Source organism: Physeter macrocephalus, chromosome 18, assembly GCF_002837175.3.
Source record: "Physeter macrocephalus isolate SW-GA chromosome 18, ASM283717v5, whole genome shotgun sequence".
Taxonomy (NCBI): Eukaryota; Metazoa; Chordata; class Mammalia; order Artiodactyla; family Physeteridae; genus Physeter; species Physeter macrocephalus.
In genome coordinates, this window is record NC_041231.1 from 84,289,971 (window position 1) to 84,316,888 (window position 26,918).

Consider the following 26,918-nt stretch of genomic DNA (forward strand, 5'->3'; position numbering starts at 1 on the left):
GAGAGGCCGCAGCAGAGGGAGGCCCGCATACCACAAAAAAAAAAAAAAAAAAAAAGCTAGATAATACTCTGTGTTAATGAGGTTTTGGGGAAAGAAAATGCCGCGAGAGCTGCTCGCGCCTTACCCGCGGGCTGCCGGTTCCAGCATGGTCGACGACGCGGGCGCCGCCCGAGGCTCTGGGGGACGGGCTGCTGGGGTTCCCACTTCCGCCGCCACGGATTCGCTCCCTGCCGTGGTGGTTTCCTGTGCAGTAGCTGAGGAACCCGCTGGTGTTTTCTTTGGAGGCGTGGCTGGCCGACTCGATCTTCCGCCCGAAACGAGCCGTGGTTCCGGAAATGGAGTGGATGAGCCAGGCCCTGCTGACGGTGGACGCAGTTCACGCTGGGAAGTTGGTGGAAATCACGGTCTTCGGGCGGCCGGCTGTCCAGCACCGGGTGAAGAGCATGCTCCTGAGCCTGGCGTCGAGTCACCGGGAGCAGCGCACCCGAGCTGAGAAGATGGAACAACTCGAGGAGTTCTTGAAGGCCCAGGCACCAGGTCCCCAGGTCCCCCGGTCCCCCAGCGTCCTGTTGCATAAGTGTTGTCAGGAGCATGAGAACAGTTCTCCTTCTGCTACTAAAGTTCAAGAGAAGCAAATATCCTTAAATCTATGCATTTATTTTTTTCCTGTATCTTGATGGATAGTGGTTTGATTATTTTGCTGCTGATTATTATTTTGCTGATTAATTTTCCCATGAGTAATGGTTATTGCTCATAGGAATGTAAATTCGTTCAACTATGAAGGAGAATTTAGCATTATCATCCAAAATCATAACTGTTCATCCCTTTGATCCAGAAAATTCTTTTATTTATTTATTTGAATTTTATTTTTTTATACAGCAGGTTCTTATTAGTTATCTATTTTAAACATATCAGTGTATATACGTCAGCAAATTCTACGTAGAGAAATTTATCCTGCAAATTACACATACGCGCGTGCGCGCGCACACACACACACTTCCAAAACAACACATATATAAGGTTATTCACTGCAACATTGTTTGTAAGTTAAAAGCATTAGAAATAAGTGTGTCCTCCATCAAAAAGAGTTAAATAAACTTTGGTGCATTTACACAAAGAAATAAGATACCAGCTTCTCCTCTGCCCAGCCTGTGAATGTCAGCTTTCCTCTACACTCAGTCCCAGGTCTTCTTCTTTCTCACTCTCAGTAGTGTCTCCCATGCCATGGCTTTAAATGTCTTCATAGAAAATAGCTCATTTCAGAAACCTAATCGTCATCTTTGTTGTTTCACTCTCCCACGTTCCCTTCACCAAATACCACTAACCCAGCTCAAAAATATTTTAAGAGTTTTTTAAACAGCTTTATTGATGTGTAACTGACATGAAATAAACTGCCTATAATTAAGATAAAATAGGTGTATTATTTAATTAGTTTTGACACAGGTATACTCCCAAAACTATCACCACAATCAAGATAATAAATCCATTACCCCCAAAAGTTTCCTAATGCTCCCTTGGAATCCTGCCAGCCCACCCCCCATCACCCCACATTCCCATCCCCAAGCAGTCACTGATAATGCTTTCTGTCACTACAGCTCATTTTGCACTTTCTTGAATTTTAAATAAATAGAATCATACAGTATGAACTCTTTGTCAGACTTCTTTCATGCATCATAATTATTTTACAATTCATCTACATTGTTGTATGCATTAATAGCTCATTCCATTTTTTTGCTGAGTAGTGTTCCACTGTATGGAAATATCACAGTTGTTTAAACTCACCTATTGATGAACATTTTTGATCCTTTCCACATTTGGCTATTACACATCAAGTTGTTATGGATGCAAAAATATATTTAATCCATCCAGTTCCCTTCATTTAAAAAAAAGTAATATGTTTCTTCTTTCTATTTGTTAAAAAATATTTATTTATTTATTTGGTTGTGCTGGGTCTTAGTTGCAGTGTGTGGGATCTTTAGTTGTGGCATGTGAACTCTTAGTTGCAGCATATGGGATCTAGTTCCCTGACCAGGGGTCAAACCCGGGCCCCCTGCACTGGGAGTCTTGTCCACTGGACTGCCAGGGAAGTCCCTCTTCCTTCTATTTTTAATGCCTCACTTAGTCTGCAATTATCTCTAATGAGTAGATGTAAGGTTCCTTAACTGATCTTTTATCTTCTACTCTTCATCCTACCCAATTCATTCTCCATCCTACAACTACAGTTATCTTCAAAACATATGAGTGCACAGTCCTTTCTTATTTAAAGTCCTTCAATGACCACCACTCTCCACTCTCCTCCCACCCACCCAATATACTAAGAATAAAACCCAAACTCCATAGCCTAAAGACAATCCAACCTGCCTTACCCAACCTATCCTCTTTAACTTCATATAGTACCACCATCTCTCATGGTTATGCTTCTTGACCTACATGATCTTTCTCTCATTTCCTCAGAATAAAATTAAGGATTATGAAACAACTACCTAAATTTCCTCCTGCTCTTGAAGAGGTTACAGTGAGATGGATTGACCCATTCAAGAAGTGAAGCAAGGAGTCTTTGATCTAAGGAAGAAGGAAAATGAACAAGGCCAAAAACTTTGCAAGTCCCTGATGCTGATGGTCAAGGTGCTAAAAGGCAAGTCTAGGTGGGTCACCAAGTCTTTTCATAGATAAAGGCCACAGAGAAGCAACCCAAAATAAAATATGTACAGCTGAAAACAATGGTATGAAATATGAAATTTTAAAAGATGAAAATTATTAGTGATGATTACTGATATGGAATACAGACAAGGGAAATCTAATATAAAAATAATTGATATTCCTAAAGAAAAGAAGCAAATGGTAAAACAAAAAGTTCTGAAAGATTTAATGACAAAAAGAGAAGACTTAAACCACCAGAAAATTTTTCCCAGGAAAATCTGTTAAAGTGTAATTTTGTGTCCAATCAATTGTATTTGAAACATAAAGGTAAGAAACAGACTTTCTCAAATAAGCAACGGTTCATGAAATTTAGTGCTCACAAGCTCTTTGAGAGTCATCCAACATCAAAATAAAGCAAGCCGAAAGACAAGTGAAAATAAAGAAACTAGAAATGGAGGTTCCATGGCCAATGAATGGTGGGTCATTAAACTCATTCAATGGTTTAAAGAAAAAGCGGTGCTGTAAGAATTGTGTTTACAGGAGAGAGCAAATTTATGAATCTTGATAAGGTAAAAGTAAAAATAGCCTTAGCAGAAATGTGGTCTTGAAGGGATGAGGTAAGGATAGTGTCAAGTTTCTCATCTTCAGAGGAGGAAGTCCATAGATACTGTTCAAATGGAAGTCTTTTGGTATTTGGGGTTTTTGTTTTTTAAATTTATTTTATTATTTATTTATTTATTTTGGGCTGTGTTGGGTCTTTGTTGCTGTGTGCAGGCTTTCTCTACTTGCGGTGAGCGGGGGCTACTCTTTGTTGTGGTGCGCGGGCTTCTCGTTGCAGTGGTTTCACTTGTTGCAGAGCACGGGCTCTAGGTGCACAGGCTTCAGTAGTTGTGGCACGTGGGCTCATTAGTTGTGGCTCGCGGGCTCTAGAGCACAGTAGTTGTGGCACACGGGCTTAGTTGCTCCACTGCCTGTGGGATCTTCCTGGACCAGGGCTCGAACCCATGTCCCCTGCATTGGCAGGTGGATTCTTAACCACTGTGCCACCAGGGAAGTCCCTTGGTATTTTTTTTAAGTGAAAGAATCTTCTGAAATTTTAGACTTATCTTTTAGGAAATAAAATTTCTTGATATGAAGAAATTCTTATTAATCTGAGGTTGAGCAATTCTATCAATTTCATTTGTTTTTCTCCTGTTAAATTCAAGTAGAGAAAATCTGAATGCTTTTTATTTTTGAAAAGCATTTATAATGAGATCCTATTTTTTAAAATAATTTTATTTATTTATTTTTGGCTGCATTGGGTCTTCATTGCTGCGCACGGGCTTCCTCTAGTTGTGGCGAGCGGGGGCCGCCCTTCATGGCGGTGTGCGGGCTTCTCATTGCGGTGGCTTCTCTCGTTGTGGAGCACGGGCTCTAGGCACGCAGGATTCAGTAGTTGTGACACACGGGCTCTAGAGCACAGGCTCAGTAGTTGTGGCGCACGGGCTTAGTTGCTCCGCGGCATGTGGGATCTTCCTGGACCAGGGCTCGAACCTGTGTCCCCTGCTTTTGGCAGGTGGATTCTTAACCACTGCACCACCAGGGAAGCCCTCCGAGATCCTATTTTTATAGAATTATATCTATACACACATAAGGATACATATAAAGAGAGATGATGACAAAGATCTTGTCTGCCAAAAGTTAATGATGATTATTTCTGGGTAGTTGATAGTGGGTTTTGTTTTGTTTGGTTTTTTGTTTTTTACTTTCTCCTTTAACTTTTCTGTAGTACTTAATTTTTTGTGGTAAGCGTGAATCAGTTTACAAAACCCATACTTTTTAATAGGATGTCTGCCTTCTGAGCTATCACAGGGTATAGCTGGGGAGAGGGAAGTTGACCAGAAGGCCCACTGATCATGGGTCTCACACTTTACAAAGACAAGAAACTCAGATTTTTCAATGTTCTCTCCAAAATGAAGATGCACATATTGTAACTGAGATACACTGACAAAATTAAACGTTTCAAACATAGCACATTTTCTTCTTTTTAAAATTATACCTGGAGCCTCAAGATGTCCATGCCTCTTTCACACCCTGAGAAGCCCTGCATACATTATTCAAAGTTAAGAAATGCCAATTTAACACAATGGGAAGGATAGGACCCAGAGGAGGAATCCTGGTTCTCCCTTCTACATCCTAGATTATGCCCAGTTTTGAGCTTTCTACCAGGTGAATACTATGCAATCCTGATACTGTCATCTACAGAGCTGCAAGCATTGAACAAAACTAGTCCTGGTTAGGTAATGCACAGATCTCTTTGTGTTATGATGCTCATAGCTGATTACTTGCTTAGATTTGGCTTGACTTTGGTCTGCCTTTGATCTGATCACTCGATTCCTAATTTTAGTACTTGACTTCAGCAAAAACTCACTGCTTTTCTTACTAGATCTATGATTAAATTATCCGCATTTTTTTTAACTTACATCACATCTATGGGTATCAGTTCCTACTTATTCCTTGACTCACTGTTTCTTAACCCCTGGCTGGCTGTAGTAGTGTGATATTGGACAAAATGGACCAAGAAAGCAGTGCAACTCACTTGCTTATTAAAGTTTCTATAGCAGTGAAAAGTGAAAAGGATTCATGAGGGTGTTGAGAAATTCTGGCCAGATCAACATCCAGGTTGATGAAACGCAGTGCCTCGTGGGAAGCTGGTCCTGGGACTCATGGGTTCTCCCTGCCCGTAAGGTGTGATAGAAATAGTTTTAGAAATAGAAGCAAGTGATCAGATCAAAGGCAGACTTACCCTACAAGGAATCCTAAACAGACTCCTTCAAATGAGGTAAAAAGACCTTAGACAGTAACTCTAATTCTCACAAAGAAACAAAGAGCACCAGTAAAGGTAGCTACATAGGTAAATATACATAAAAGACAGCATAAGTTTATCCTTGTTAGTAACTTTTTCCTTCTATTTGATTTAAAAGACAGCTGCATAAAGCAATAATTATAAAACTGTTGATGGGCTTATAATTCATAAAGATATATAGTTGTAGGACAATAGTAACATAAAGAAAAGAAGGAAAAAGGAGTGATACTGAAGTAGAAAAAAATTGGAGAAAATAAATAAAATACAATAAATCCTAGCTCTGCTAGTTGTATAAGCTTGAGCAATTTTTTTACCCCATCCTGAGTCTCAGTATTCTCCATACAGAGTATAATATTTACCTTATCCTTAAGTAAAATAATATTTATTTTACAAGCTTGTTGAATGGATTAGTGAAAACAATTTTATGGAAACATTTTGCACAATGATTTGCACAGGTGCTCAATAAATGCTAGAACTGCTTCTTCTGAGCAATGGGTACTTGGCAGTTTATTATACTACTTTCTCGACTTTTCTGTATCTTGAAAATTTTTTACAGTAAGAAAAAAATTTTAGTACCAGCTTCTTTCCTTTTATGGTCTTTTCTTTGCTTCTTTCTGATTTAACCTATAATTTGAAGAATGAGCCTAGAGAAAGAGGAGGTTAACTCTAAATGACTAAGTTATCTCCACAAGGATTTTCTTAGGGGATGCAAGCAGATGAAACATGAATTAGGAAGTTCTCAACTCCACTTTGCACGGAGGTATGTCACATAAATTTAAAATGCAAAAATCCAGATTAATGAAGACAATTGTTTGTCTTTGTCCCCTGTCCTCTGGGACAGCCACCAGTGATACACACCTCGTGGTCTCCATGTCTTTGTATAATCCCCAACCGGGAAGTGTGGGCTGGATCTAACAAGTCACGTCTAATAAATAGAATGCAATAAAGGTGATGGGGTGTCACTTCTGAGATTAAGTTATAAACAACTGTGACTCTGTCTTGATGGTTTTCTCTCTCTCTCTGGCTCTGCTCACTTGCTTGCTCTGGTGAAGCAAATGTCCATATTGTGAGCTGCCCTATGGAGTGACCCACAAGCAAGGAACTGTAGGAAGCCTCTGGCCTAAATCCACGTGTGTGAACTTGGAAATGAATCCATTTCCAATTGACCTGGAGATGACTAGCTCTGCTGACACCTTGATAGTAGAAAGCCTAAACCACAGGACCCAGATAAGCAGCACCAGATGCCTGACCCAGAGACTGAGAGATAATAATTGTTGTTGCTTTAAGCTGCTAAATGTTTGGGTAATTTTTTATACAACAACACACAACTAATACACCTGTTTCTTGACAAAAGGAATCACTGTAGAATGTCTATAAAGATCTTCTATGGATTCAAAATATGATAAGCCTTTCCAGAAATCAACTTACACAAACTTTTTTGGAACACTTCTTTTGCAGAAAGCATATTTATATATGCTTTATAGGAGTCATATAGGAGTAAATAGGAGTCACACTGACCATCCAGAACATTCTTATAAAATTTAAAGTTAAAATTTAAGGTTACCTGAATTTTCTCCTTGTCTGTTTTTCCCAATCACCCTTATTGTCCCAGTTCCTCTACACAAAATTAATTTGTTAAAAAGAAGGAGGAGCAAGAGGAGAAGGAGGAGGAAGAAGAAGAGGGGGAAAAAAAGAAGAATAAACAACCAGAGAGGTCATCAAGTTTTCACTGGCCAGAAGAGATTTACAAACCAGACTTTTAAAAATACTTTGCATGCCAAGAAGATTCACTGAGAAAAGTAATTTCCTACATTGATGGCTATTCTCTACCTGAATCATGAAGACACCTCCTGAATTTTCTGGAACAGTCCCAATTTCAAATCTTCTGCTCCCCTTTCCCCTAAGTCAACTTGTACTTGACAAAATCACACGTGCTGATTTTGGTTTGGAAATAACGGGTCTCTAAAATCCTGAATTGCTCTTGAACTAGGCTTGTGTCATTGGTGGGCACAGTATGTCAACTCACCTACTAATTATTCACTGAGATCCTTTGATAGCTTCAGCGCTCTGCTATGACAGTCAAAAGAAGGAACGGAATCTTACAGAAGCCTGTAGCATACTTGGGGAGACTGAAAAGCATATATGAAGGTACAGAGCAATCAATTAAATGGCTTCTGGATTTAAGAGGTAACTCAGTAGTTCAGAAAAGGCAGGGATCCTTGAGAACTAAAGAAATCTTAGGAGTCGTCATGGAGGAGGAGGAGGACTTGAGATGGAACAAAGGAAAAGTTGACTTCATTTTTGCTGTGCAGAAGTACAAGGTGGGACACAATGAAATCACAGAACAATTAAGAAAAGAGAACACACATGGAGGCGTAGCTCAAAGGTAGGTTGAATATGAAGAATGTTCCTAGTCCAGTGCTATGTATCTGATCATTGTAATAATGTTAATCATTCTTTTAATGCCTATTACTTGCCAAGCACTGTGTTAAGCACTACACACTTACTATCTCATTTACTCTTTTTTTCTTTTAGTTTTTATTGGAGTATAGTTGCTTTACAATATTGTGTTAGTTTCTACTGTACAGCAAAGTGAATCATCATTTACTCTTTATAAATAAGACTCTTATTATTCCTTACAGACAAGAACACTGAGGGGCCCAGAGAAGTTAAATAACTCACCGGGAGGTCACAAGCTAATATGTGGCAGAGCCAAGATTTGTAATAGGGAAGAACAAATATGACACCATATTGGATCTGTTTCGTTTACTTTAACCTTTGTTTTCTATTGCTTTTGCTACAAGTTAAGAATGTTGCCTGTAGCCTGAAATACACAGGACAGCCCATTCTCAAAGCTCTGACCTTTAAAAGTGTAACACTTTTCCATTGATATAGAGATTAAAAAGTTGCACAACAGCACATTTGTCTTATTGGAGGTTTACAGGAACATCATGACCTGACCTACGTGGACAGCTGCTAGAACAAAGGATTCTGTCACCAAGCAGTTTGCAACAACTAACCATGCCCCTCCCCTTTAGTAAAAAAGAAGCCTGAGGGTTTCCCTGGTGGCGCAGTGGTTGAGAGTCTGCCTGCCGATGCAGGAGATACGGGTTCGAGCCCTGGTCTGGGAGGATCCCACATGCCACGGAGCAACTGGGCCCACGAGCCACAACTCCTGAGCCTGCGCGTCTGGAGCCGTGCTCTGCAACGAGAGGCCACAATAGCGAGGGGCCCGCGCACTGCGATGAAGAGTGGCCCCCGCTTGCCGCAACTGGAGAAAGCCCTCACACAGAAACGAGGACCCAACACAGCCAAAAATAAATATATAAATTTATAATAAATAAATAAATAAATAAAATAAAAAATAAAAGAAGCCTGAATTCTAACTTGGGTAAGATAATTCTTTAGGACACTAGTTCATCATCGTCTCTGACGCCTGGCTTTCCAGATAAAGTCACTATTCCTTGCCCCAACAACTTGTCTCTCAACTTATTGGCCTGTTGTGCGGTGAGCAGTACAAGCCTGGACTCAGCAACTGATTCAAGTCCAGGTATGACTGACACCAAAGCTCAAGCTCCTAGCCATGATGCTATCCTAAAATTGAGTACAGAAAACTGCCCAAGAAACATTATTTCTGAAACTCTTCTGCAAACTCTTCATAGGTAAGTGTCCCACCTGGCCAACCTGAGAGTTCCATCTAATGGGCAGTGAGGACAGATCAAGTGCAGGGGTACTGCACAGTGTAGGAAGCACATACCCTTCCGGTCTTGGCCACACTACTCTCCAGCTGTGGAACTCCTGCAAAGCCGCTGACTCCTATTTTCCCTGTGTGGTCTTTAAGGTCACGGTCACCTCTAAACTCTGTGTGCAGTATTTGTTTTGCATGCAAAAGGCTTACTTCTCATGACTACACCAAAAATATCCTAACACAATGGTGGGATGTATTGATTTCAAGCATCCTTTTTTTGTAGCTCTGAGCTACTAACCTACCACCTAATAAACATGCCTTTGTTCTCCTTGGATGTAACAACAAATGCACATAAGTAATTGCATTAAAAATTATGTGTCATCAATTATTACTACTCACTTTGGGCTCAAGAAGTGCAAAGCCTCAAGGCAAAATGGAAGCTCTAACTTATTTTGCAAAGAAGGTAAAAGACAAAAGACATGTGAATTCTTAAGAAGCGCGAACGAGGCTTGTTTCTGTCACTCCTAATTCAACTCTCAAACCTTACCTGGTGGTGTTCAAAACATTTCTATGAAGGGAAAATATCTCACCATCTACAGAGACTTCAGTATTCTTTTATCCCAAGGAAACTAAAATATTTCCTATTTTTATTAATTCGACATATCTTCACATTAGGTTATTGCTTTTTTCTGTTTTGCTTTGTGTTTCCCTGATTGGCTTATTGAGCTCAGTTTCACATAATCCTTTGAGCAATATCCCCCAAACGGCAGTGTTGTGTTTAACCTAGTTCTATGACAAAGTAAACTGCTTTCCTTCATACTTTAAATGGAAATGTTTTCTTATTGTTCTAATCCCCCATATTCATTTCTGGGATGTTATTCCTCATAAAAGCTCTTTCTCATTACAGAAAATGAGAAGCATAAACAGCGTGGACCTCCTAATGTAGAGTGATGAGAATGTTCTAGAGCAAATGTGGCTAGATCGCAGCTAGGTCTTCTACGTGTCAACATGCATATTAGGAGAAACTGGAATGGGGCTTGAACTTTATTCTCTCACAGAATTTGGGATCTCATTCACTGCATTCTTCTATTTCAGAATTTGGAATACTGAGGGATACTATTAAGTCAGAAACTGAAGGGTTAGAGATTTTACCCTACTTGCAAGCTAACAAGTAAGGCTGCTATATACAGTTGTATATACGTGACAGTGGCAGTAGAATACACACCGTTTGGACAGAGACAAAACTGTTTATTAATCACAACAAAATCAGCATCCAAAGCAATATCTTTCATCAGTTCCCAAAACCCCATCCCCACAGAGTGACACAGTGGGGACCAGATGTCACCTAGGCAGTCACTGGGGTGCATCGCAAGAGAGAAATCCCCAAATTAGGAAAAACTGATTTATATAGGGCTACTGCTGGCTTGCCCATTCTCCCCTCCAGAGAAATAAAGAGGTTTTATTTTTCCTCTGGAGTGTAAGCAAATCTCTTCAGGGAGAGGAAGAAGATTTTTACTAACCTGGAATGTGTCTAGGGAGGGAGACATTTCCAAGCTTTATTATCTCTAGCTTCCAAGGTCATTTGCTCTGCAAACATCCTTGAACCGATGGTCCAAAAAGTATAGGAAATGCCATGAAGAACTGCCTTCCAAAGCAGATAGGACTGGGGACGGAAAGTGAGTGCTGTCTCCAGAAAGCAATTTACCCCAGCAAAGCCCACGAGTCTTGGGCATCCCTCCCAGACCAGCCCCGACCAGCGTGCTCTGGACTCCAGGCTGCCGGTTCACATCCCAACCCTAAATCAGGGAGAAGCTGAATCCCAAAACCTAGTGGACTCTCAGCTGAAAACCAGAAAAGACCTGGCAGAGAGGGGGAAAAAATCCATAAGACAGAAATCAGAATAATCAAATAATAGGTGGTACTTGGGAAAGAATGGTTTTTAGAGAATTTTCTAAGCTGATCCGAATGCCTCATTGCTTTCTTATATGATATGCATAGGGTTGGACAAGCAGGGAAGAAACAGATTAAAGTGCCTGTCAGTTTAGACAATATCCCTGGAGTATAGAGATTGCTCAAAGAGCCCTCAGGTTAAGCCAAAGGAGAAATGATATTACCCAAGATGGGTTCAGGGTGGAAGAGAATTTATCCTGTAATGTCCATGTCCACAGCCCATACGGTCTGACTCTTTATTATGTAGACAGACCTGCCAGGAGGAGCTCTGACTCTTTATTATGTAGACAGACCTGCTAGGAGGAGCTCGCACCAGGAGCCCCCATGATTATAACCAATTAAGACACTTCATTAGTATATTTCCATTTCTCAGAGTGAAAAACTGGTCTGAAATGGGACAAGCTATCGTTGACAACCCAAGGTACCAATCAGTGTACTGCTTGGAAATATCGTAGTGGTTCTTTGGCGAGAATAGCTTTGAAACTGGGTTATGCTCTCAGCAACAAATCACCGAGTGTTCCTGAAAAATTGAAAGCATCTTGTCTGGGGAAGAGGCATTACTTCTATTTTCTAGCTAAGGTATTTTCTGGCGTTCTGGGGAGGCAAACAGCCAAGATACAGTCTCTTCAGGCTTTCATTTGCTGAGAAAAATGGCCCTTCAGAATCTGTGATATTTTGGGCACATTAAGCTGAGTGAAATTTGGGGTCATCTAACAGGTTAATGATCCAAATCATTAAACGGGCTACACTAATCTTCCTTCCCACAAGAATAATGTCAGTCATTTGACTTCTAAGAATGAGGACACTAGGAAACAGAAGTTGAGATGGGAAAAATTGTGGGCAGCTTGTATGCTCTTTAAACAAGTTCAGGTTCTAATTCAAGAGGAAGAAAGTTTACAGGGGTCTTCTCTCTGCACACAAATTATATCTTTATATATACAAATTGGTTTTTTTCCTTTGCTTTTATTTTTTTTATTTTTTTTCCTTTGCTTTTAGAATGCTAGTGCTATAAATTAAATGTTAATTGCTTGGTTTATTATCCACCTCTCTTGTAGTTAAAATATGCTTTATATACTATGATTAAATTAACCTCTCTTTGGAACTTCCCTGGCAGTCCAGTGGTTAAGAATCCATGCTTCCACTGCAGGGGCCACGGGTTCAATCCCTGGTTGGGGAACTAGGATCCTGCATGCCAAGCAGTGCAGCCAAAATTAAAAAATAAATTAAGATCTCTTTGTAAACCAGCCATTATGCCTTCATTTGTGTATCTTTGCTCCATAAAATACTGTATTCACAATCTCCTCAAGCTTTTAACCTTTAAGAGTATTTACTTAGCCATTATGTCATGCAAACTCAGATTTTTCCATTTTTAATCTCGTGGATTATTCAATCCTTGAGATCTGGGACAACGTTAAAAGTGCTAGAAACAATGCTTCCCAGTCCTTACCTCTCCCAATTTCCTATGTGTGTTCAAACCATTAAGTCTTTCTTTTTTTAAAATAAATTTATTTATTATTTATTTATTTTTGGCTGCGTTGTGTCTTCATGGCTGCATGCGGGCTTCCTCTAGTTGCGACAAGCTGGGGCTACTCTTTGTTGCGGTGCACGGGCGTCTCATTGCAGTACTTCTCTTCTTGCGGAGGGTGGGCTCTAGGCGCGCGGGCTTCACTAGTTGTGGCACGCGGGCTAAATAGTTGTGGCTCACAGGCTTTGTTGCTCTGCAACATGTGGGATCTTCCTGGACCAGGGCTTGAATCCGTGTCCCCTGCATTGGCAGGCAGATTCTTAACCACTGCGCTGCCAGGGAAGACCCAAACCATTAACTCTTAAGAAAATATTTCTTCACTAAAAATAAGGTTTTCCCAGACAGGCTTTGATGGTCATCTGAGGTGGACAAACCCAGAGGTGCCACAAGCAGGTCAGTCTAACACAAAGGACACAGCATAAATGAGCAGTGATTCCACTCTGGAAAATAAATTTCTATCAAGAGGAGTGGTAGTCAGGCATCATCCAATATTATAAAAGAAGGAAATCCTGTCTCTCTTAAACAAAATAGAATCCAGAACCTCCAAAGTTCATAGGTGGGAAGTGAAAATCCGATAGGAAAGTCTGAAAAAGTGACTTGTTTTAGTCCAACTCTGTGGTAGGCAGAATTCTTAGATGACCCCCAAATAACATGTAATCCCCTCTCTTTGGCATATGGGTAGAATCTGTGAATATGATGAGCTATTACTCCTGTGATTAGGTTACATTATATGGCACAGTTGACTTTTTTTTAATTGTCGTAAAAAACACTACATAAAATTTACCATCTTAACCATTTTGAAGTGTACAGTTCAGTAGTGTTAATTATAATCAAATTGTTGTGCAGCAGATCTCCAAAACTTTTTCATCTTGCAAAATTGCAACTCTGTACCCAGTGAAAAGTAATTCCCTATTTCCCTCTCCCTCCAGCCTCTGACAACTTCCATTCTACTTTATGCTTCTATAAATCTGAGAACTTTAGATATTTCATATAAGTGAAATCATATAGTGTTTATCTTTTTGTGTGTGACTTGTTTCTCTTAACATAATGTGCTCAAGTTTTATGAACATTGTAGCCTATGACAGGGTTTCGATCTTTTGTAAGGCTGTTTAATATTCCATTGTATGTATATACCACATTTTGTTTATCCATTCACCCATTGGTGGACATGTGGGTTGCTTCTGTCTCTTGACTATTATGAATAATGCTGCAGTGAACATGGATGTGCAAGTATCTCTTTAAGACTCTGCTTATAGTGTTTATCTTTTTGTGTGTGACTGGCTTGTTTCTCTTAACATAATGTGCTCAAGTTTTATGAACATTGTAGCCTATGACAGGGTTTCGATCTTTTGTAAGGCTGTTTAATATTCCATTGTATGTATATACCACATTTTGTTTATCCATTCACCCATTGGTGGACATGTGGGTTGCTTCTGTCTCTTGACTATTATGAATAATGCTGCAGTGAACATGGATGTGCAAGTATCTCTTTAAGACTCTGCTTTCGAATCTTTTGGATACATACCCAGAAGTGGGATTACTGGATCATACAGTAGTTCTATTTTTAATTTTTTGAGGAGCTGCCATAATGTTTTCCATAGCAGTTGCACCATTTTACAATCTCACCAACAGTACACAAAGGTTCCAATTTCTCCACATCCTTGTAAACACTTGTTATTTTCTGTTTTTTGATGGTAGCCATCCAAATAGGTATGACATGATATCTCATTGTGGTTTTGATTTGCATTTCTCTAATGATTAGTGATGCTGATCACCTTTTCATATGCCTTTTGGCCATTTATGTCATCTTTGAAGAAATGTCTATTCAGGTCCTTTACTCATTGTTTAATTAGGTTATTTTGCTATGATTTAGTTGAAGGAGTTCTTTATATATTCTAGATATTAACTCCTTATCAGATATATGATTAGCAAATATTTTTCTCATTCCATAGATTATCTTTTTTTTTTTTGGGCTGCGTTGGGTCTTTGTTGCTGTGCATGGGCTTTCTCTAGTTGTGACGAGCAGAAGCTACTCTTCATTGTGGTGCGCGGGCTTCTCACTGCGGTGGCTTCTCTTGCTGTGGAGCACGGGCTCTAGATGTGCGGGCTTCGGTGGTTGCAGCACGCGGGCTCAGAAGTTGTGGTGCACGGGTTTAGTTGCTCCGCGGCATGTGAGATCTTCCTGGACCAGGGATTGAACCCATGTCTCTGCATTGGCAGGTGGATTCTTAACCACTGCGCCACCAGGGGAAGTCCCTCTATAGATTACCTTTTAATGTTGATTTTTTTCCTTTGATGCACAGAAATTTTTAAGCTTGGAGTAGTACCCTATGTATATTTTTGCTTTTGTTGCCTGTGCGTTTGGTGTCACATCCAAGAAATCACTGCCAAATCTAAGGTCATGAAGTTTTCCCTGTTTTTTTTCTAGGAGTTCTATAATTTTGAGTCTTACATTCAGATCTTTAATCCATTTTGAGCTAATTTTTGTATGTATTGAAAGATAAAGGTACAATTTTGTTATTTTGCATGTGAGTATCCAGTTTTGCCGGCAACATTTGTTGAAGAGACTGTCCTTTCCCTATCGAGTGGCTGCTTGGCAGCCTTGTCGAAAATCATTTGCTCATATATACAAGGATTTATATTGGGCTCTCTGTTCTATTTTATTGGTTTATATGGGCACAGTTGACTTTCAGAAAGAAAGATTATTCGGGTGTGCCTAACCTAATCACATGAGCCATGTAAGAGCAGATAATTTTTTCTGGCTGGTCACTTGAGCAAACCAGCACGAGCAAGATTTGACAAAGGCATGTTACTGAGATGGAGGGGGACCTGTGGCTAAAACCTGAGAGCAGCCCCTAGGAGTCGAGAGTGTGCCCCAGTTGACAGCTGACAACTGCAAGGAAATGAATTCGGCCAACAATCTAAATGAGCTTGGAAGTGGATCTTTTTCTAGTCGAACCTCATGATCATAACACAGCTGATTCAACATTTTTATTTCAGCCTCATGAGACCCTGAACAGAGGACTCAGTTAAAACGTGCCAGACTGCTAACATACAGGAATGGTGAGATAGTACATTTCTGGTATTTTGAGATGCAAAATTTGTGGTATTTGTTACACAGCAAGAGAAAACTAACATACCCAGGTCACACCTTCCTCTTTTGATGAGGTCATTCTAATCACTGGGGCCATTAGTTCACTGGACTCCATGGCTCCTTTGTTCTGACCAAAGTTGAGACTGAATGAAACGTTTTTCTTTTTTCTCTTTTTATTTACTTATCTTTTGGGAGGAATTTTTAAGTTAATGTATTAAGTTTGTAAATAGGTAATAGGTATACATGGTTCAGAAATCAAAACATGTAACATCTCTACATATTACAGTGAGAGTACTCCCTCATCGGCCTGTTATCACCTGCCAACCATCTCCCCAGGGAACCACTGCTTCTAGTTTCTTGATGTCCTTCCTGAGTTATTTTAAATGCATATATGTGACCAAAAACACTGTTAATGACTCCCAATATCAATTCTCTTCTTAAATAGCATTAAAATTTTTATTGGAGCAAATGGCTGCCAGGAATCAAAATTATATTCCCCAGGGTCCCTTATAGCTGGGAGTGACCAGGTGTGGCAGCTTCCAGGAACCTTCCTTGGTGTATGCCCTTTGTCCCTTCTTCTTCTCATTTTCCATCCCACCGCCTGGAAAGGAGATGCTTCTTTGGACCGAGGACAAGGCCATGCCCTAAGAATGGAGGGCAGGTGACCTAGAAGGAAACTAGCCCCGTGAGTGTGTCATGTAGCAGAGCCCTGACTCCATTCTGGACTGCCTTCCCCTAGATATTTACAGAGAGAAATGATCTTTTATCTTTTTTAAGCCACTGTTCTTTTTGAGTATTATCACTGGAAGCTAAACCTAATTCCTAACTAACACAATATTTTTAAAAATATGAAGATATAGTCTCCCTTACCCCTTCTTTTACCAAAATAATAGAATATTACATAATTCAATATTACATTGCTCTGTATTTTGCTTCTTTGACTTAACAATTTATCTTGTAGCTCTTTCCATTTTGTACTGTCAGGGAGGACAAGAAGTAGATGGCACACTACAAACAGGTGTTAAGGGAAAAATAACAGGACTAATTATAAAGATCTGGGCAGGATTAGGAGAAACCAGTAAGGGAAGGGGAAGCCACAGTGGGAAGCCACTAGTATCCTTAGGCCTGAAAAGGTAAGTAGATGGACTGGTTATCAGAACTCAGAGAGATCTGTTGCTGCAGGACAGGGCAACCCAACAGAAGTGTGGCTTTTGATTTAAAAAATAGCTTCCAACCGTCACCTCATTAGGGAAGGGAGCCTGAGGAATATCCTAATCACTTTCTTCCTATTCTCCAATCTCCTATTTCCTAAATCCAAGCAAAAGCCAGAGGACAAGGAAGATTGGTTGTTGCGATTCACAAAGTTCACCCCGCTTCAGCCCAGAGCAGTATGGAGACAGGCAAAGAGTGCATCGAGAGGGAAAAACAGAAAATATCCAGCACTATCCACCCATGTTACTTCTCAGCATCTACTTTGTCCTTTGTTTAGAAGAGAAATTTGTGTCCCCAACACAGGGAACATACAAAGTCCCATCAGCTCCATGCATTCATAGGGTAATGTCTTTCAGTCATATTCCAATATCATTAAATTTTAGCCACGACATTGCTCTTCATTTAAATCCACAGGAGGATCTACAAAATCAGTGCAATCCCTATCAAAATTCCAACTGCTTTTTTTGCAGAAATGGACATACTGATCCTAAAACTCATATGGAAATGCAAAGGACGCTAAAGAGGCAAAAAAAAAAAAGAAAGAAAGAAAGAAAGAAACCACTGAGAAAGAACAGTAAAGTTGGAGGACTCATATCTCTTGATTTTAAAACTTATTACCAAGCAACAGTTATCAAAATATTGTGCTACTTGCATAAAGACCGATATATAGACCATATATAGATCAATGGAATAGATTGAGAGTCCAGAAGTAAACCCATACATTTATATTCAATTGATTTCTGACAAAAGTACCAAGACCACTGAATAGGGAAAGAATAGTCTTTTCAAAATATGGTCCTGAGACAAGTGAATATCCACATGAAACGAATGAATTTGGACTTCTACCTCACACCATATACAAAAATTAACTCAAAATGGAACAAAGACCTAAACAAAACAGGTGAAACTATAAAACTCTGAGACAGAAACCTTGGTGTAAATCTCTGTGATTTTGGAGTAGGCCACAGTTTCTTAGATATGACACCAAAAGCACAAGCAACCAAAGAAAAAATAGATAAATTGAACTTCACCAAAATTTAAAACTTCTGTGTGGCAAATGATACCATCAAGAAAGCGGAAAACAGGGCTTCCCTGGTGGCGCAGTAGTTGAGAGTCCGCCGGCCGATGCAGGGGACACGGGTTCGTGCCCTGGTTCAGGAGAATCCCACATGCCGCGGAGCGGCTGGGCCCGTGAGCCATGGCCGCTGAGCCTGCGCGTCCGGACCCTGTGCTCCACAACGGGAGAGGCCACAACAGTGAGAGGCCCGCTTACCGCAAAAAAAAAAAAAAAAAAAAAAAAAAAAAAAAATCCACAGAATGGGAGGCAAATTTTGCAAATCATATCTCTGATAAGGGTCCAGTATCCAAAATACATAAAGAACTCTAATGACACAACAATAAAAAAAAAACAAAAAACGCCATTAAAAAGCAGGTAAGGATATGAGTAGACAGTTCTCCAAAGAAGATATACAAGTGGTCAATAAGTACATGGAAAGATGTTCGACATCAATAATCATCACAGAGGGACTTCCTTAGCGGTCCAGTGGTTAAGACTCGCCGCTTCCACTACAGGGGGCACATGTTCAATCCCTGGTTGGGGAAATAAAATCTCGCATGTCACGCCAAAAACTTTTTTAAAAAGAAAGAAAAAGAATAGTGGTCAGAGAAATGCAAATCAAAGCCACATTGAGATAACACTTCATACCTGCTAGGATAGAAATCAATCAATTGATCAACCAATCAATCAATAGCATAATAGTGCTGACAAGTATGTGGAGGAAATGGAACCCTCATACGTTGCTGGTGGAAATGTAAAATGGTGTAGCACTATGGAAAACAGATTGGAAGTTCATTAAAAAGTTAAACAGAAAAAAAAAAAAAAAAGTTAAACAGAATTGCACTATTTCCCAGCTATTCTTCTCCTAGGTATATAACCAAAAGAAAAGAAAACATATGTCCCCACTAAAATATGTACATGAACGTTCATAGAAGCATTATTCATAATAGCCAAAAAGTGAAAACAATTTTAATGTCCATCAACTGATTAACTGATAAACAAAATGTATAATCATGCAATGGAATATCATTCACCCATAAAAAGGAATGAAGTATTGATACATGCTACAACATGGATGAACCTTAAAAACATTATTCTAAGTAAAATAAGGCAGACATAAAAGGCCATGTATTGTATGATTGCATTTATATGAAATGTCCAGAATAAGCAAATCAATAGAGATGGATTATCTACACAAAAAGTAGATAGTGATTGCCAGTGGAAGGGGAAAAGGGGAAATTAGGAGTAACTGCTAACAAGTATGGGGTTTCTTTTTGAGATAACAAAAATGTTCTGGAATTAGTGGTGATAGTTGCACGACATATAAATATACTAAAAACCGTTGAATTGCACACTTTTTTATTTTTGGCCTCGCCGTGCTGCATGGGATGTTAGTTCTCTGACCAGGGATTGAACCCACGCCCGCTGCAGTGGAAGCATGGAGTCTTAACCACTGGACTGCCAGGGAAGTCCCTGAATTGCACACTTTAAAATGGTGAATTTTATGTTATATGAATTCTATTTTATTAAAAATATTACCAAAACATTATCAGGGAAGGGGGTGGGTGAGACAATTAATGCAAAACACAGCTGCCACATTCCTCACTTCTCTAACCAGTGACAAAGCCTAATTTGAGAATCATGGCTTCTTTCCTCCACTAACCATTCCACATTCCCCTGACCAGCACCGCAGCTGAGTGTGGTTCTTTACTTGACAGGGTGTTATGGACTGAATGTTTGTGTCCGCACCCAAAATTCATATGTTGAAATTCTAACCTCCAAGGTGGTGGTCTTAGGAGGTGGAGCCTTTAGTAGGTGATTAGGTCACAAGGTCATGAGTACCTTCATAAAAGAGGCCCCAGACAGAGATCTCTTATCCCTTCAACCATGTGAGGACACAGCAAAAACACACTGTGTATGAACCAGGAAGTTATTCCTCACCAGACTCCGAATCTGCAGGTGCCGTGATCTTGACCTTCCTGGCCTCCAGAACTGTGAGAAATAGAAGTTCATTGTTTATAAGCCACCTAGTTCATGGTATTTTTGTTATGGGAGACATAATCTCTACCTCATTCCTCATAGTCAAACCTCATTCCTGGGGACTTCCCTGGTGGTGCAGTGGTTGAGAATCCGCCTGCCAATGCAGGGGACACAGGTTCGATCCCTGGTCCAGGAAGATCCCATGTGCCGCGGAGCAACAAAGTCCGTGTGCCACAACTACTGAGCCCACGTGCCACAACTACTGAAGCCCTCGCACCCTAGAGCCCGTGCTCCACAGCAAGAAAAGCCACTGCAATGAGAAACGCGCACACCACAACAAAGACCCAATGCAGCCAAAAATTAAATAATTAAATAAATAAATAAGTAAAATATATCCATACTTTAAAAAATATATATTATTTTTTAAAAAAAACCACCTCATTCCTGTAGTATTTTGGTCTTTGAGGGTTTTATTTTGACTGACTGCTGAAGTGAATCCCCTGGGTTTCAAAGAGTCCCCCTCGCCTCCATTGTGTAGTAGCAACCAGTTCTCCAACCAGTACAATCACCTCTTATCTGCCTCTCTGAAATCAAGAAAAAGCCAAGTTTGACTTTCAAGTATCCCCATTTTGAAGGTAAATAGGCGCAGGGAATACATGTGACTAATACTAAGTAGAAATCAAAGAAATCAAGCCTAAACTTTGAACAAAAATCTGTATATTCATTGGAAATTATAGTTGTAACCATTGAGTTGTCTTATTTATTTGATGTTTGGAAAATTCCAGTAACTATTTCTGCAATGAATATGGATACTACATAGGACTTTAGTACTTGGTGTTATATGGTTTTCTTTTTCTTTTCTTTACTTTTTTTCTTTTTTACATTTGTGAAGTTTATATTTTGGTGTGAAATTCTTGATTTTTTTTTTTTTTACCCTGAATAACAGAAGAAAGAATGTTAATCCCGGTGGCTTTTGTGATTTGCCATGGAGGTAAGATCTTATAAGAAACCCAATTTTTAAAACAATGTACAACAACAAGAGAATGGATAAACAACAAGGTCCTACTGTATAGCACAAGGACCTATATTCAATACCCTGTGATAAACCATAATGGACAAGAATATGAAAAAGAATATATATATGTATAACTGAGTCACTTTGCCATACAGTAGAAATTAACACAATATTGTAAATCAACTATACTTCAATAAAATTTTAAAAAAAAACTAAAAACAATGTACAATTTTCATGGAAAAGTGGAAAAAATATGTACAGTTTTCATGATCAAACAAGATTTATCTCAGGAACCCACAGTAGATTTAGCACTCAAACATTAAGCAATATAACTAGCATTTCGTGGTGTTATCTCTTTTTAAAAAATCAAGTCTTGGGAATTCCCTGGCAGTCCAATGGTTAGGATCCTCACTCTCACTGCCAAGGGCCTGGGTTCAATCCCTGGTCAGGGAACTAAAATCCCACAAGCTGCATGGCCTCAAAAAAAAAAAAAAAGGAGCCAAAAATGGCCAGAGAGAGGTCTCAATTTCCAGTTTAACAAGACTGTCTGACTATGTTACCTAGAAAAGCATTTCCTCGTTGGGTACCTGGGCCTCCAAACCCACTGAATCTAAGGTTATGGAGATAGAAAGAGAAAATTCTGAAAGTGAGTTCTAAGGAATAATGAGAGAGGCCATTCTTATGTCTACCTTTTGGTTCTTGGACCCCTGGATTCTGAATATAAGGCAGACACCACCATAGCATGGTCCCTGGGTTAAGGTGCGTACTATTAATACATACAGTACCTCAACTTTCAGTAGAACTTCCCACCATTCTTTCAAGCTAGATGCTCTTGGTGATAGGCCATGTAAATCCCAAAGATTCTGAGAGCATGAGCCCAGCATAGCACATCTTTACCATAAACTGTGACTTTGGTCAGGGTCAATGCTGAATTGGGTACCATGATAACTGATAAAATCTCCTTTCAGTCAACAAATGCTGGGAGAGGCAGTGTGAAAAGGGAAAGTAAATCCAAAACTTGATTATGTGTTTATCCATTAGGAACAGATTGCTGCCCCCTCCGTGATGAAAGGGGTCTCACGAAATCAGCCTGCACCAGGTACCTGGCTGACCCTTCAGGAATGGACCATGTTAGGAGTTCACCCTTGGTGTCCGCCGTTGATAGGTTGAGCACTCAAGCCGTGGTGACAGCCAGACCACCTGGGGGGGCGAAGTCCTTGCTGCCATGGTGGTGCTGTACTCTGTCCCACTGAGCAAGCACAGGAGTGACTGGGGAGAGAGGTTGACCGACATGCAGAGTAAGGATCATCTTGTCCCCAGATTATTGAGAAACTCTTCTGCAATGCGTGACCTTTGGAGAGCTTCCGTTCGGGTCAAAAATATTTTCACGCTCTGTGCCCACTCAATCCACGTGCCTCTTCCCCCAGATTTCTTTGTCCCCAGTCTTTCAGCCTTGTTCTTTCCCGGACAAGCAGACCCGTGCATTAGTCACTGCTTGTAAATTAGGATTGACCCATACCTCAGACTGTTTCTCCTTTTGGGCAAAGTAGACAAGCAAACTTTGTCCACGTGACGTCCTGTCCACTGGGAAAATTTCTCCTCAGCACACTTTCAGGGCCACCTCTGACTGAGGCTGAAAGCATCTGCTGGTGCCAGCACACCATGTAGGCCCAAATGTGAAGCAGTGCTGTGCCTTTTCCTCCTCTGTTGACCATTGCTAGGGAATCCCCATGTGGCCCAAGGTATAAGTTGAGTGAGAGGTAGCAATGTACTAGCCCCAGGCATCACGGGGGTGTGAGCTGCCTTCCAGACCGCCTCCACCTGGTCTTGGATATTCCACTCCCCTTTAACATTGGAAGGCTGCTGTACACGTCCAGTTTCATGATTTTGTGGCTCAGATAATATCCAATTCATGATGGATAATTTGGGACACAGAGTTGATCAGAGTGCCACAATCAGATAGTCATCCCATCTTTACCAAGACCCAGGAATAATCCAGGAGCTGCTTCTCAAAGAGGGAACAGTTGTCCAAAGAGACCATGGCTCTACTCTGACACCCTAGGGGCCTGGGCTGTGATGCTTTCCCTGGTCCTACCAGAGGCTCGCTGCAGCATCCCTGTCTGCCACAGACACTTCCAAAGCCACCAGGTCTGCTGGGTCATAAGGCCCAAGTGGCAGGGCATTTTGTACCATAGCCTCGACTTGCTAAAGACTTTCACTGGGCACCACTCAAAATTGACCCAGCGGACTTCCCTGGTGGTCCAATGGCTAAGACTCCGAGCTCCCAATGCAGGGGGCCCGGGTTTGATCCCTGGTCAGGGAACTATATCCCACATGCCGCAACTAAGAGTTCACATGCCACAACTAAGACCCGGCGCAGCCAAATAAATAAATATTAAAAAAAAAAACAGGCTTCCCTGGTGGCGCAGTGGTTGAGAGTCTGCCCGCCGATGCAGGGGACACGGGTTCGTGCCCCGGTCCGGGAACATCCCACATGCCGCGGAGCGGCTAGGCCCGTGAGCCATGGCCGCTGAGCCTGCGCGTCCGGAGCCTATGCTCCACAATGGGAGAGGCCACAACAGTGAGAGGCCCGCGTACCGCAAAAAAATAATAATAATAATAATAACAAAAAAAACCCAAAAAACCTGACCCAGCATGTGGGTCAGAGCATCACGCCCAAATGTAATAGATGCTGCCTCCAAAATCAAAAGAGGCCCACAAAACGTGGTGCAAAGTTGAGAGTGAAGCAACTTTTCTCCCTCTTTAAGGGGGCTATCTGAACATGCCTCAGTCCCCTGAATGTCCCCAAGAACATCCCACTGTCACCAAGCCCCTTGCTGCCTTTAATTCCCATCCTCTGGCATGCGTGTTCTTTAAGGTGGCGACTAGGGTCCTGGCTACTGCCCACTCACCAGGTCCAGTTAATATAACTTTATCAATACAGCCGACCAACAAGATGATCAAGTTCCACCTGCACATTGTTGTGACAGAAACAGAGTGGACATAGCCCTTAGGTAAAACTGTAAAGGCACTAATCTCTCTGCTCCATGAAGGCTAACTGCTTTGGTGACAGCAATGTACAAAATGTCTGTGATAAATCAATAGTAGGATAATCGTACTGGGTAGTAAGGGTGCTAACTTGTGTCAGGAAGATGCCATATCCAGAACCTCACCTGAGATCGGCACTACTCCTGAATAAATAACCTACATTCTCCAAGACTCTCTGGCTTTTGTACTGTTTATACAGGTGAGTTATATGGAGATATGGTAGAAATTATCCATTCTGTGTTTTTTGAGTTTTTGATTGAGCTATTCATCCCTCCTCCAGGGATGTGGTGTTGCTTTTGATTTACTATCATGGATTGGAGGTCAGGATGTGAAAGTTCCAGGGGCTTCTATTTGATCCCTTTCTACCTGACAGCACTCACTCCATGGGTCAGGGAGCCAGTATGGGGGTCCTTCAATTTGCCAAGTATATCTGTTATCACTCTACTACCTGGGACAAGGGAAATAAGCACAGGATGGGTCCAGGATCCCACTGGACCCACTTTGCAATGAGTTTGGAACAAGATTTCATCCATCACTGAAACTCTGTAAGTCTCTTCTCAACAGAGGGACCACAATGACATTTTCGAGTTCCAGAAATTAGCTTCACGTTAGAGCCAGTTATCTAGTAGCTCCAGGAAGGTCTGGACATAAACTTTTTCTATTGTATAATCACCTGCTGAATGACTGCACGTTTCTCCAAGGAAGGTTTGTGGCCACACTTCTGAGCCCTTCTGCAATAGGTCTTACATCCTTCTCAATCAAGGGGCTCCAAGCCTGTGGTGTCTTAGATCCGGAAACAGAACAAGAACCAGGTCAGATCTCTGCCCACCTTTTCAAGAATTTTTTTTCTGTTCATCAGGTCAAGCAGTACCTTAGAAGTCCATCCATCTATTTCACTCCTAAGGATGCCACAATCAATTAGCCACCGTCACAGATCCTTACAGATCAAAACTCCTTATTTCTGGTAAAGAACCCTCGTGGCTTGCTGTAGGAATGCACACTCCTTGTCTGTTGCTGCCACTTGGCCTCCACCACTCCCAGATTCCATTATCCCCACTGAAACTCCATTGCAACATCTTCTACCCTCGTGTCAAGCCCAGAGAGAACAGCTGTCACAGGACTTTTCAAAGATGCTTGTACTCCTTTCACTAAGAATATACTTTCTAATGTCTTAGGAAACAAGCCTCCTCCAGATTTCCTGGGGTGTATGGTTAACAGGTGGCTTTGTGAACTGCACATAAACAATCCATGGAAGTATATCTCTCCCTGAGCCTTGGGCTCTCTGTACAGTATTCCGCAGAAGTAATACATCTCATTCTTAGTGATCGCACATGGCCGCTGAGTCCAGGCTTCAGTAAAACATCACAACACACCAACAAGGGATGGTGCAGAACGCCAGCGCTGGCAGCAGTGAGAAGCTTCCTCTACCGCTGGGCCTGGGTGGAGGGCAATGTTGCCAGAACCCTACCCAGTAGGAGCTGTGGTCTCTGGGAGAGGAACACTGCCACTGGTAACCACAGCCCCAGGGGAGAGAGAGCCAAGGAACTAACTCCTGCTGGTACTTCCCCCTCACCCAGCCTCAACAATGGACATCAAAGGGCAATGAACCCCAATAGATTCATTCTAGAAAGAGCAGCCTTGTAGGACCAAAACAAGGCAGAGGGGGTAAATAGTGAATTTGGAGAGGAAAATAGGCAATATCCAGTACACATGTCAATGTATAAAGAACTTCCTTTTTAACAGCTGCATAGTATTTCATTGCATGGCTATACCAGTGAGCTACATGTGTCCAGTCCTCTGCTGATGGATGTTTAGGTTGTTTCCAATCTTGTTATTACAGACAATATGGTTATAGATACTGTACTGTAATGTAATGTAACATATGTAATGAATAATGTAACAAGTAACCTTGCACATAGGATTTTTTTTATTGTGGTAGAATATACCTGGCATAAATTTACATTTTAAGTGTACAATTCATTGACATTAATTACACTGACATTATTGTGCAGTCATCACCACCATCCATCTCCAGACTGCTTCATTATCCCAAACTGAAACTCTATACCCATTAAACAGTAACTCCTCATCCCTCCCTCCCCCCACAGGCCCTAGTAACCATTTTTCTACTTTCTGTCTCTATGTATTTGACTACCCTAGGTACTTCATATAAGTGGGAGCATATAATATTTGTCCTTTTGTGTCTGGGTCATTTCACTTAGCCATTTATTTATAAGCTACTTATGGTTTATATCACTTATTCCACTGGGCCAAGATTCATCCATGTTATAGCATATATCAGAGTTTCATTCCTTTTTAAGGCTAAACCACATTCCATTATATGTGTGCACATGTGATATTTTGCATATGTGTTAACATACATGTGATAGAAATGAAATTACTGGATCTAAGGATATATATCATTGTAATTTTTATGTTTATTGCTGAATTGCACCCTCCCCACAACCCACTGAAGAACTTGTACCAATTTATACTCCCATCAGCAATGTGTAAGAGTATCTAATTCGCATGTCTTTGCCAACACAGTATGTTGACTTTTGGATATTTGCTAACCGGATAGATAAAAGAAACAGAGAAGATAAAAAATGGCATCATTATTATTAGTGTCTCTTATTATCAGTGAAGCTGTGGATTGTATGTTTTAGGTGGGCAGTGGGGGAAACTTTCAAATACTAAATGTTTACTAAATATTAAATAACACCTAAAGGAAATTAGAAGAGGGCAATACATATTTTAAAACTTCATCTTAGGGCTTCCCGGGTAGCGCCGGGGTTGAGAGTCCGCCTGCCGATGCAGGGAACACGGGTTCGTGCCCCGGTCCGGGAAGATCCCACATGCCGCGG

General features: G+C 40.9%; 1 protein-coding gene and 1 pseudogene across 3 annotated transcripts in view; one reads left to right on the top strand and one right to left on the bottom strand.

The window, feature by feature from the left end:
• The window catches only part of LOC102976012 (HLA class II histocompatibility antigen, DQ beta 1 chain), an 87,536-nt gene that overhangs the window by 52,115 nt on the left and 8,503 nt on the right, over positions 1–26,918 (bottom strand). For 2 of the 3 annotated variants that reach the window (XM_024121956.3, XM_028478536.2), the window contains exon 1: positions 125–258. The exons of the other annotated variant lie outside the window; for it this stretch is intronic. In XM_024121956.3, coding sequence (XP_023977724.1) covers positions 125–147 — 23 coding nt within the window. In that variant the 5' untranslated portion in view covers positions 148–258. Of the gene's footprint in view, positions 1–124; positions 259–26,918 lie in introns of those variants that run through there. 3 annotated transcript variants of the gene reach the window in all.
• Positions 146–677, top strand: LOC102982049 (oocyte-expressed protein homolog; annotated as a pseudogene).